Source organism: Oncorhynchus clarkii, chromosome 11 (assembly GCF_045791955.1).
Source record: "Oncorhynchus clarkii lewisi isolate Uvic-CL-2024 chromosome 11, UVic_Ocla_1.0, whole genome shotgun sequence".
Classification (NCBI taxonomy): domain Eukaryota; kingdom Metazoa; phylum Chordata; class Actinopteri; order Salmoniformes; family Salmonidae; genus Oncorhynchus; species Oncorhynchus clarkii.
The window spans coordinates 32,825,462-32,838,670 of record NC_092157.1 but is presented as its reverse complement, the minus strand read 5'-3'; the positions used below and the strand labels follow the sequence as shown (position 1 = coordinate 32,838,670).

The following is a 13,209-nucleotide window of genomic DNA, read 5'->3' as shown; positions in this document are numbered from 1 at the left end:
ACCATCGCTCAATAACTCTTGTTGGAAATGTAGTTGATGATTCTGTCTCTTTCTCCCAGGAGGGCATTATCACAACGCAGATCACTTCGGTGGTGGGTTCACATTCCGTAATCCAGAGGACGTCTTCAGGGAATTCTTCGGGGGACGAGATCCATTTGCAGATTTCTTCGGTAAGTCTCTCCACTGAGGCCAGAGTGAGCGAGTGTGAGCAAGAGACCTCACTATGGCTTGAAGAACTGAAGCAGGCATTGAGATTAAGTTTATCAACGCTTTCTCAAGCGGTCTGCTTTTTAATTCCTGGCACATTCCTGACCTTTTCGCTGTCAGATGCCCACAACTAATTGCAGTTTTAAACCCCTGTGGACATGCTACTAATTGTGCACACATCTAGGTCAGCCTAGCTGGCTGGATAAGAGAGATTGGGCTGTTTGCTGCTTTGCCTGAGTGTTATATACATGAGATAGAGATATATATATAGAGATATATATATATATATATACACACACACACAAAAGTATAGTGGATTCGGCTATTTCATCCACACCATTTGCTGACAAGTTTATAAAATTGAGTACGCAGCCATGCAATCTCCACAGACAAACATTGGCAGTAAATGACCTTACTGAAGAGCTCCGTGACGTCATAGGATGCCATCTTTCCAACCAGTCAGTTTGTAAAATTTCTGCCCTGCTAGAGCTGCCCCTGTCAACTGTAAGTGCTATTATTGTGAAATGGAAACTTCTAGGAGCAACAACGGCTCAGCTGCAAAGTGGTTGGCCACACAAGCACAAAGAATGGGACTGGCGAAGGCTGAAGCGCATAGCTCTTAAAAATCGCTTGTCTTCTGTTGCAACACTCACTATCGAGTTCCAAACTGCTTCTGGAAGCAATGTCAGCACATGAACGGTTCGTCGGGAGCTTCATGAAATGGGCATCCATGGGCAAGCAGCAGAACACAAGCCTAAGTTCACCATGCACAATGCCAAGCATTGGCTTAAGTGGCGTAAAGCTCGCCGCCATTGTACTATGGAGCAGTGGAAACGCGTTCTCTGGAGTGATGAATCATGCTTCACCATCTGGAAGACCGACGGACGGATCTGGGTTTGACGGATGCCAGGAGAACGCTACCTGACCAAATGCAGAGTGCCAACTGTAAAGTTTGGCGGAGAAGGAATAATGGTCTGGGGCTGTTTGTCATGGGTCTTGCTAGGCCCCTTATTTCCAATGAAGGGAGATCTTAACGCTACACCTTCTAGACGATTCTGTGCTTCCTACTTTGTGGCAACAGTTTGGGGAAGGCCCTTTCCTGTTTCAGCATGACAATGCCCCCATGCACAAAGCGAGGTCCATACAGAAATGGTTTGTTGAGATTGGGGTGGAAGATCTTGATTTGTCTGCACAGAGCCCTGACCTCAACCTGATCGAACACCTTTAGGATGAATTGGAACACTGCGAGCCAGGCCTTATTGCCCAACATCAGTGCCCGACCTCACTAATGCTCTTGTGGCTGAATGGAAGCAAGTCCCCACAGCAATGTTCCAACATCTAGTGGAAAGCCTTCCCAGAAGAGTGGAGGCTATTATAGCAGCAAAGGGGGGACCAACTCCATATTAATGCCCATGTCATGATTCAGGGGAAGGTGAGGTAGCCTGGACCCTTGATTAGATACACACATACCCATACATTTTAGCCTAACTGTGGGGTAGCCTGACTCGCAGGACTGTGCCCTCTATCCTAACTTTGTAGTAGCCTGGGTGTGACTCAGGACGTTAGCAGTCAGTTGACCCATCCTGTATGTTATTAGACTTAGCAGGATCCCAAGCTGCTGCTGACAGACTGACCCAGCACCAGCTGGCATAATGACAGCCAGCCATACAATAACCACACCTCTGGCTACAGGCTGGGTACTGTATAGCCATAGGCTTTAGTTTCAAATGTAAACCCCCATTGCATCCTTTTAGAGTCCCTTTCCAAGCACAGACTGGAGATCATGGATGTTCTGGGTTCAAGTTTTACGAGTAGACAGGGACACCTACCTGAGCCAGGACCGTAGTGGTGTTCTGTGCCATCAGCCTACTATCCTCTTACTGAAAGCATTGAGGACATGCTGTCTGATGCTGGACACTGCCATCATGGGAGTAAACAGCAACAGCTGTCCTCTGCACTCAGTCTGTGCTTGCGTCCAAACTGGCACCCTATTCTCTACAGAGTGCACTACTTTTGCCCCAAAACTATATAGGCCCTGGTCAAAAGTAGTGTGATTTCGGGCCTCCCGGGTGGCGCAGTGGTTAAGGGCGATGTACTGCAGCGCCAGCTGTGCCATCAGAGTCCTGGGTTCGCGCCCAGGCTCTGTCGTAACCGGCCGCGACCGGGAGGTCCGTGGGGCGACGCACAATTGGCCTAGCGTCGCCCGGGTTAGGGAGGGCTTGGTCGGTAGGGGTGTCCTTGTCTCATCGCGCACCAGCGACTTCTGTGGCGGGCTGGGCGCAGTGTACGCTAGCCAAGGTGGCCAGGTGCACGGTGTTTCCTCCGGCGCATTGGTGCGGCTGGCTTCCGGGTTGGATGTGCGCTGTGTTAAAGAAGCAGCGGCTTGGTTGGTTGTGTATCGGAGGACGCATGACTTTCAACCTTCGTCTCTCCCGAGCCCGTACAGGAGTTGTAGCGATGAGACAAGATAGTAGCTACTACAACAATTGGATACTACGAAATTGGGGAGAAAAAAGGGTAAAATTAAAAAAAATAATAATAATAAATAAAAGTAGTGTGCTTTAAAGGGAATATGGTGCCATTTGGGATGCAGCCTGTGTTTGAAAGATACACTGGGCATTTATACTCTGTATACTCTGATACATGGAAGAGTTTACAGACAGAAATACAAACATCAACGTACAGGAAAAGCATCCAGCCTTTTCTAGTCTTATTTGTCAGAGCCATTTGTGTTTATGAAAGCTTTTCATCTTGTTAATTTAAACCAGGATGTTTTAACATGCATTTCCCGGACATTCATACACCACATGCATTTGAGTGTTATTGTAACCTCCTCACCTCACATGTTTCATATGTTTACACACACACACACACACACACACACACACACACACACACACACACACACACACACACACACACACACACACACACACACACACACACACACACACACACGTCTGCTGCTATTGCAACTGCTCTTGTTTTTAATACGGAAGCTATTATTGAAAGCGTTCCGGCTGAATGATGTAGGCTCTCCTATCCGTCCATTTTCTGAGGCTCGCCTCCATATTTAGAGCTCTGAACCGCAGATGCCTCGCAGTCATTTGTTATAAATAAGTATAAATCAAGGGACACCAAGATAAGAAGATGGGCCTGGAGGTTCAAGGGCTTTAATCCTAGATCTTAAATTATGTTAAGGTAAATTCCATTAGAAACATCTTCCAGATTTTGGTGAGCTTGGGATGGGCTGGCATTCTCCTCAAGGTCCATAGGAGTATCAATTCTCATTGATAATAAAGTCCCATTTAAGTCTACAGAAATGACTACAGATGCAAATGGATATAATGGTAAAAGGAAACCTGGCACAAGAAAAGTAACTTTATTGAATTGTTATTGCCCAAAGTCAATGAATGACCTTGTACTAAAACTACCACAATGTAACGGTAATATTATATGCAGGGGGGGATTTTAACAGTGTGCAGGATGCAACTCTAGAGAAGTCGACAACTAAACTATATCCTCTTCCTAACATGTCTAAGGTATAAAACCACAACATCAAATAGATGGTCTGTGTGAACTGTGGAGATCGAAACATCTAACTGAAAGACATTACTCTTATTACTCTCACGTTCACAACTCATATTCAAGAATTGACTTTTGTAATTGCAAACTTTTTAATTAATTGACTGTTTTTCTGAATGTAAATACCTTCCTAGAATTATTCCGGACCACAGCTCATTGTCCTTCACCTTAAACTCAAACCTCCAATGCCAATAGCAAAGACATGGCGATTCAACACAATGTTACTTTGAGATAAGGAGTTTACCTCATATCTCAACACAGACATAATTTAGGAAATAAATGTAGCCAATGAAGTATGCCCAACTGTTGTCTGGGTAGCTCTTAAAGCATACATGAGCAGTTGCATCATGTCTTACTCTTCACATAAGAAAAGACCCATAAAAAAATATATATACTAGAACAGAAAATCCAAGACTTAGAAATGTTGACACCCTTCAACAGTTGAGCACTTTGAAGCTTGAACATAACACACAGTAAACTCCCGTTCTGCAGAGATTGCTGCTTTGAAATCCAAGCAACAATATGATGAGCAAGGTGAAAGGGAAAAGGTCCATACAGGTCATACAGAAATGGTCATACAGGTCATACAGAAATGGTTTGTCGAGCTCGGTGTGGAAGAACTTGACTGGCCTGCATCGAACACCTTTGGGATGAATTGGAACGCCGACTGCTAGCCAGGCCTAATTGCCCAACGTCAGTGCACAACCTCACTAATGGTCTTATGGCTGAAGGGATGCAAGTCCCTGCAGCAATGCTCTGACATCTCGTGGAAAGCCTTCCCAGAAGAGTGCAGGTTGTTGTACCAGCAAAGGGGGAACCAACTCCATATTAATGCCCATGATTTTGGAATGAGATTCTCGTCGAGCAGGTGTCCATATACTTTTGGTCATGTCGTGTATTACCACATTTTATGTATTTATGTCAGACCTTGTCAGTTTCAATTCCATCCAACTTTTTAAATAAAATAAATGGCTTGCTCTCTAACTTTGTTTGGAATGGAAAGACCGAGTCAAGTTAACTGTTAACACTTACCCTATAAAACTGGAGGTCTTGGACTACCTCATATGATGATGTATTACTGGGCTACGCAACTGTGTTCCCTTAAACAATGGACAGCAGACTATCCTTGTGTGTCCTTGAGGAGTATCAAAGCCATACATTTAATACCGTTTGGTCTAAAATACTGTATATTCACTACTTCGGGTGTAAGGCATTGAAGGAAAAATAAAATACAATCCAATGATTCTCAATTCCATTTGCATTAGGGAAAATGTACATTCATTCATGAGGTGGAAAGAACCAATATCGCCAGACACCCTTATTTGGAATAACTACATCTTACCGCCAACATCTTAATGACAAGACCTTTAAGTCCCGGGCCCTCATTTATCAATGTTGTGTAGAAAAGCTTCTAAATTAAAATTTAGAATGTTCGCAAGTACAAAAAAAGTTGGAATTTATCAGTTGCTCGTACGCTTGATTTACACACACCTGTAAGTATTTTGCCTAGTCTCATTTACATAAAGAACCACCCTAAATGACCATTTATGGTCACAAACCTTCCCTTTAAAGCTGCAAGAAATGTCACTCATTTCTGTCCGCCAACATGTAGAAGACAAAGTGGGGAAAAAAACTTTTCGAACGCAGAAATTCACTTTTGATCACCGACGTGGAAGCAAAACAAGCCATACTTTTTGGAGCCTTCAGCAATGGCCTGACAAATAAGATAATTTTTTGTTGCTTGGCAGCAGGTTAGAGCTGTGGTAAATTCTGCCTTATCTGAGTGCAGAACAGTAAATTAAATGAAAAAGAACTGGTTTGATTTTAAAACGCATGCAAAAGGAATGATAATGATGATCCACAAAAGGGATATATGTGCAACAGGAGGAGTGACTCTTCACTGTCTGCTATGGACCAGCGCATTGGCAACATAATTGGAGAGATCTCGGTGTCTGGCATCATTTGTGAGGGTGTTACTGAGGACCCTCTCCCAGACACACCAACTGATGGTAAGTCTAGCTTTATTTTCGCAACCATATTCAGACACGGACCACATCTAAATATTTTTTCTTGAAAATGAAATATAATATGTATGTCTGTGTGACAAAATGAATGTAACAAAACATAAAATCTTGACAGATGTGGGTGATTTTCCTGACCCCTCATCCCCAGGCCTACCAGAAGGGTGTCCTCTTTGGCGAGCGCTTCAGCTGCGCCGCATGTTTTGACTGACGCAGTCCTGAAACAACAAGAAGAGATCAACGCATCAATTCTTGGACTCCAACAGCAGCTGGAGGATGTATGCAATGGAATGAGAGAGAGAGAGAGAGAGAAATCAATAATTGAAGGAACCTGTTGATTGTGTCAAACATGTGAGACATTCTGGTGCAATGTAAACGTGTTTTCCTTGTCGATTTGATTCCAATATTTGGTAGAACAGATACCGTTGTATGATGTTGACTCTGGTCCTCAGTGCCAGGGCTATGGGTGGCGGGAAACACTCCCTGCCAGGCATGGGCTCATCGGGTCTGGGTGGATCTTTCAGTGGAATGCCATTTTTGATTGTAATGTTGTGGAGCACACTGCACACCTAAAAAGGTATATGCACATTGTATTACATTCACGTAATGGCATTTGACTGAATGTAATTTCAGAGGCAAACCTTGCTAGGCTGGTATTGCAGTGTGCCTCCTGTCCCAGACAAGCACATCCAACGCCCTTTCAGCAGGCCTACGGTGCGCTCTGCTGTTGTTCTTGTTCGTGCGTGGTCTTGGTTGTACCTTGCCTCTTGTTGGTTTGAGGGGTTGGTGAGGGGAGTCAACAGCCATGTTTTTAATGGGAAGCCCCGGTCTCCTGCGGTTATGAACACAACATTCCGATTTTGTTTCCCAGTAGAGGTCTATCATGGCAAATAAAACCTTGTGAATAAAACATCCCTTACCAATAAGCCATCCATCCTCAACAGCTCCTTCCTGGAGGTTAAGGCCGACTGAACTGTTCTGCACAATGAATGAATCGTGTCCCACCTGGCCATTTGTCCACTAAATTCACCAAATCCAAATGTGAATCACAGATGACCTGCACATTGACAGAATGGAAACCTTTTCTGTCGACGACGTTGAATTCGTTCAATTATGGTGCTTTTATTGAGATGTGGGTGCAGTCAACTGCTCCAATGACATTGTGAAATCCAGCTATGGTATGGAAATCCCTTTTCCCTCTGGCCTGTTGCACAGCAGTGTATGGAAACTCTATGTATTGTGGGGTCAATGAAATAATGCCATGAATGACTGCAGGCAATATTCAGCTCATGGTTGGTTGTGAAATGCCAGACTGATCCGCAATCTCCCTTTGGAATGTTCCAGTGGCCAAAAATCCCAGGGTGGAGAGGACTTGGGTTTGCACTGGGATGGCTTTGGTGCGTTTCGTCTTCCTTTCTAATGCTGGAGAGAGTTGGTTGCAGATATAAAATAGGATTTGGAAAACGAAAATCTACTAATAAGTCAAGCATCACCCTCAGCAAAAAAAATCTGCACGTTTATTGAAAACACGCTCCCTGCTTAATGCAGCTTGTGCCAGGTCCTCCAACAATGCAACATTTGCCATTTTGGACAAGTCACAATGCCTCAGTGTTGCCTTTTTATATTATTTAACTGGTTTAACTAAGTTGCCTCCAACCGTACATTCCACTCTTTCTCATTTCCTTTATTATTCAATTAGGCTTAAATGGTTTCATGTTTATGAAATCAACAACACCCTGAGAAAACTATTAGTAGCTTGAGTATCAATAAAATAAATGAATACATTAATATGAATGAATAAACTATAACTATCTTTTTTCTTCATATTTTATGATTTGGTCCAGTATGTCAATCCTTTCTCTATCTGGTGGATGGTATTTCATTAGCAGTTTGACTTTCCTACCACAATGTGCTGTGCGTACGCACGGTCAGAGCTGTGCTTCAATTTACGCACATTCTCAAGTATAAGTACAAATGAATAAATCCCACACCTTGCTTAGAAAGGATCACACGCATGGTTTTATATTTCTGTTCATATGCCACATTGATGACATTGACAACATCTTGAATATTTAACATGCGTACTATGACGTATCTCCACTGTCCTTCAATCAATTACAATACATATTTGGATTATCCAAGGCTGATTTTTACTTCCCTTCTTACAACTCAGAAATCGTATTCAACCACTTCAACGGGATATGGATGAACCTAAGGCATCTAGCATAGAAAAAAATACTGGAAGAAGCTGCTATGCCAAAGAAGTTGATGGCCAAGTTAAATCAAGGGCTGATTTGAAGCTCTACCTGATGGTTCTGAACCTGCAAGGAAACAATGGGAAACAGATCTGAAGGAAGAAATTGAGGAGAACCATTGACCACAGATATGTGAAAATGTTCATACCTGATCCTACAACCTTTTTACACTCCTGCCAGAATGCACACAGAAATGTCACATCTCTGTTGGAGATGCACAAAGGAAGCCTATTACAGTGTCTTCAGGAAGTTTTCACACCATTTACTTTTCCCACATTTTGTTGTGTTATAGCTTGAATTTAAAATGGATTAAATACACACAAGAATCCATAATGTCTAAAGTGGAATTATGTTTTAAAAATTGTTTACAAAAAATGTAAAGCTGAAATAGCTTGAGTCAATAAGTATTCAACCCCTTTTATGGCAAGCCTAAATAAGTTCAGGAGTAAAAATGGCTTTAACAAGTCACATAATAAGTTGCATCGACTCACTGTGTGCAACAGTGGTGTTGAACATGATTTTGGAATGATTACCTCATCTCAATCAATACACCCAGTGTATTGATACTACAACGATACAGGCATCCTTCCAAACTCAGTTGCCAGAGAGGATTTCACCATTCGGCCAATGGTGACTTTTAAAACAGCTAGTTTAATGGCTGTGATGGGAGAACTGAGGATGTATCTGTAGTTACTCCGCAATATTAACGTAATTGACCGAGCGAAAAAGGTACAGCATTTTTATTCTCCAAAACATCCTGTTTGCAACAAGGCACTAAAATATGTCAAAGCAATTAACTTTCTGTCCTAAATACAATTTGTTATTTGTAGGTACTTTTTAAGTACATACCTGCAGTCAACTTGTGCAATAAGTTATGGGGGAAAAACAGAACATTATTTACTTCACCTGTCCCATTATTTTACATTATGAAGCTCACGCTAGTTCCCCAGAACAGTTGAGCCAGTCACGTGTTTGTTTGTTAAAAAACGTGAGAAAGCGGGAGCAGGTGAGTCTAACTGTGTATTTATTGACAGAGGTCACGTTTCATATTGAAAGTCAATCATTTTTTTTTGCTTCAATAGAGTGATCAGGGACGTGCAACTATAGTTTTCCTTCACAGAAAATATATTAGTGCAACACAATCAGTTGACAGCAGGAGTGTAACGCTATTTGCCTGGCAGTCACACGTTAATGAGCTTACAATGAAAAAGCAAGATGTCTTTTGCAAAAACAATGCGTGGCCATCATATTTCTAATGTTTATCACAAAGAATGTAGCCAGCTACATGTCCCAATGTTTTTCTTAAAGTTAATTTAGCATTTTACCTGAGAAAAGTAGGCTGAACTTTGAATGTTTTCTTCAAGTGCAGTCGCAAAAACCATCAAGCGCTATGATGAAACTGGCTCTCATGAGCACTGCCACAGGAAAGGAAGACCCAGAGTTGCCTCTGCCTACGGAGGATACGTTTTTGTTAGAGCTAACTCTACCTTAGATTGCAGCCCAAATAAATGCTTCACAGAGTTCAAGTAACAGACTCATCTCAACATCAACTGTTCAGAGGAGACAGTGTGAATCAGGCCTCCATGGTCGAATTGCTGCAAAGAAACCACTACTAAAGGACACCAAGAAGAAGAGACTTCCTTGCGCCAAGAAATACGAGCAATGGACATTAGACTGGTGGAAATCTGTCCCACTATCATGTGTTTCTTTAACAGGACAGTGACCCAACACACCTCCAGGCTGTGTAAGGGTTATTTTGACCAAGAAGGAGAGTGATGGAGTGCTGCATCAGATGCCCTAGCGTCCACAATCCCCCGACTTGAACCCAATTGTGTTGGTTTGGGATGAGTTGGACCACAGAGTGAAGGAAAAGCTGCCAACCAGTGCTCAGCATATGTGGGAACTCCTTCAAGACTGTTTCTCGCATGGAATAGCCTTAATTTCTCAGAACAAGAATAGACTGACGAGTTTCTAGCCATTTTGAGCCTGTAATCGAACTCACAAATGCTGATGCTCCAGATACTCAACTAGTCTAAAGAAGGGCAGTTTTATTGCTTATTTTATTCAGAACAACAGATTTCAGCTCTGCGAACATAATTGCAAAAGGGTTTTCTAATGATCAATTAGCCTTTTTAAAATTATAAACTTGGATTAGCTAACACAACGTGCCATTGGAACACAGGAGTGATGGTTGCTGATAATGGGCGTCTGTACGCCTATGTAGATGTTCCATAACAAATCAGCCGTATCCAGCTACAATAGTCATTTACAACAATATCTACACTGTATTTCTGATCAATTTGATGTTTATTTTAATGGACAAAACATTTTCTTTCAAAAACGAGGACATTTCTGTGTGACCTGAAACATTTGAACGGTGGTGTATGTGCTATCATTTAATTTATGTCTAAGTATTTATATCCATCCATCTCGATTTATGTCCATTGGGAAATGTAAACATTGGTGATCAATATCAGAGAAAGTTTTGCAATCTAGGTCTAATTGCTACAAAAAAAATCTAGAGCCATCAATTTGAACACCTCATCCATCATCAATAACAAACTGGAGGGGGGAGGGAGATGTGTGTTGACGTTTGTGATATTTAACTTGACTGAAATCTGTTAATAAAAAATGCATCTGCACCTATTCTTTATGCTGTGCACTACTTTTGGGCTGATAGACATATGCTCTGGTGACAGTAGGGCACTAATATATATATACAGTGCCTTGCGAAAGTATTCGGCCCCCTTGAACTTTGCGACCTTTTGCCACATTTCAGGCTTCAAACATAAAGATATAAAACTGTATTTTTTTGTGAAGAATCAACAACAAGTGGGACACAATCATGAAGTGAAACGACATTTATTGGATATTTCAAACTTTTTTAACAAATCAAAAACTGAAAAATTGGTCGTGCAAAATTATTCAGCCCCCTTAAGTTAATACTTTGTAGCGCCACCTTTTGCTGCGATTACAGCTGTAAGTTGCTTGGGGTATGTCTATCAGTTTTGCACATCGAGAGACTGAAATTTTTTCCCATTCCTCCTTGCAAAACAGCTCGAGCTCAGTGAGGTTGGATGGAGAGCATTTGTGAACAGCAGTTTTCAGTTCTTTCCACAGATTCTCGATTGGATTCAGGTCTGGACTTTGACTTGGCCATTCTAACACCTGGATATGTTTATTTTTGAACCATTCCATTGTAGATTTTGCTTTATGTTTTGGATCATTGTCTTGTTGGAAGACAAATCTCCGTCCCAGTCTCAGGTCTTTTGCAGACTCCATCAGGTTTTCTTCCAGAATGGTCCTGTATTTGGCTCCATCCATCTTCCCATCAATTTTAACCATCTTCCCTGTCCCTGCTGAAGAAAAGCAGGCCCAAACCATGATGCTGCCACCACCATGTTTGACAGTGGGGATGGTGTGTTCAGCTGTGTTGCTTTTACGCCAAACATAACGTTTTGCATTGTTGCCAAAAAGTTCAATTTTGGTTTCATCTGACCAGAGCACCTTCTTCCACATGTTTGGTGTGTCTCCCAGGTGGCTTGTGGCAAACTTGAAACGACACTTTTTATGGATATCTTTAAGAAATGGCTTTCTTCTTGCCACTCTTCCATAAAGGCCAGATTTGTGCAATATACGACTGATTGTTGTCCTATGGACAGAGTCTCCCACCTCAGCTGTAGATCTCTGCAGTTCATCCAGAGTGATCATGGGCCTCTTGGCTGCATCTCTGATCAGTCTTCTCCTTGTATGAGCTGAAAGTTTAGAGGGACGGCCAGGTCTTGGTAGATTTGCAGTGGTCTGATACTCCTTCCATTTCAATATTATCGCTTGCACAGTGCTCCTTGGGATGTTTAAAGCTTGGGAAATCTTTTTGTATCCAAATCCGGCTTTAAACTTCTTCACAACAGTATCTCGGACCTGCCTGGTGTGTTCCTTGTTCTTCATGATGCTCTCTGCGCTTTTAACGGACCTCTGAGACTATCACAGTGCAGGTGCATTTATACGGAGACTTGATTACACACAGGTGGATTGTATTTATCATCATTAGACATTTAGGTCAACATTGGATCATTCAGAGATCCTCACTGAACTTCTGGAGAGAGTTTGCTGCACTGAAAGTAAAGGGGCTGAATAATTTTGCACGCCCAATTTTTCAGTTTTTGATTTGTTAAAAAAGTTTGAAATATCCAATAAATGTCGTTCCACTTCATGATTGTGTCCCACTTGTTGTTGATTCTTCACAAAAAAATACAGTTTTATATCTTTATGTTTGAAGCCTGAAATGTGGCAAAAGGTCGCAAAGTTCAAGGGGGCCGAATACTTTCGCATGGCACTGTGTATATATATATATATATATATATATATATATATATATATATATATATATATATATATATATATATATATATATATATCCATCCATTTGGGATTCACACCCAGTTCCATTAGCAGTGGAGACCTCCTGCAATGATGGGGGGTCGGGACATTGTGGTTGGGGTCACTCCATTTGATATGAAGAGATGGTTAGAGAGAGGCTTTATGGAGAGCTTCCATCTGGGTTTAATATGTCTTTAAGGGCTGGGGGGAGAGTGAGAATCCTCAGGGTTCTCATGCATATACAATCCAATTGTTAAAACAAATGATGAAAATGACATTGTGGTGGATTGGAGAGTGGAAGCAGGTGGGGATTATTCTATCTAACTGGAAGGGCAGGTTTTTTTTCTCGGCTCTCACGTCTGCCGCTATGCGAGGGAGGATCTCCCATGTAACTACTGCACATGTGAGACCCGCGTGCAAGAAACTCTTAACATGTTAAGGCTAGCACAAACCGCTAAATGATGTGAGAATAGCGTGTTACTATAAATCATTGGTTGATTAAGCCCGGTTGAAAAATGTACCCAAAACCCAGACATTTCCTTCCAAAAGGTTCATAGGTTAATGCACTTTAACCTTTAGGGGCACAGACATCAGTGAATAAGCCAACTCAGTTAATACACTGAACAAAAATATAAAAGCTACATATAAAGTGTTGGTCCCATGTTTCATGAGCTGAAATAAAAGATCCCAGAAATGTTCCATACGCACAAAAATCTTATTTCTCTCAGCTTTTAAAAAGGCCACTCTAAATTGTGCACTTT

At 41.9% G+C, this 13,209-nt stretch overlaps 1 protein-coding gene across 3 annotated transcripts in view; it reads left to right on the top strand.

The window, feature by feature from the left end:
- LOC139420439 (dnaJ homolog subfamily B member 6-like) overlaps positions 1-13,209 on the top strand; it is an 83,134-nt gene that overhangs the window by 20,381 nt on the left and 49,544 nt on the right. For all 3 annotated transcript variants that reach the window (XM_071170580.1, XM_071170578.1, XM_071170579.1), the window contains exon 5: positions 60-170. In XM_071170580.1, the coding sequence (XP_071026681.1) occupies positions 60-170 (111 nt within the window). The remainder of the gene's footprint in view (positions 1-59; positions 171-13,209) is intronic.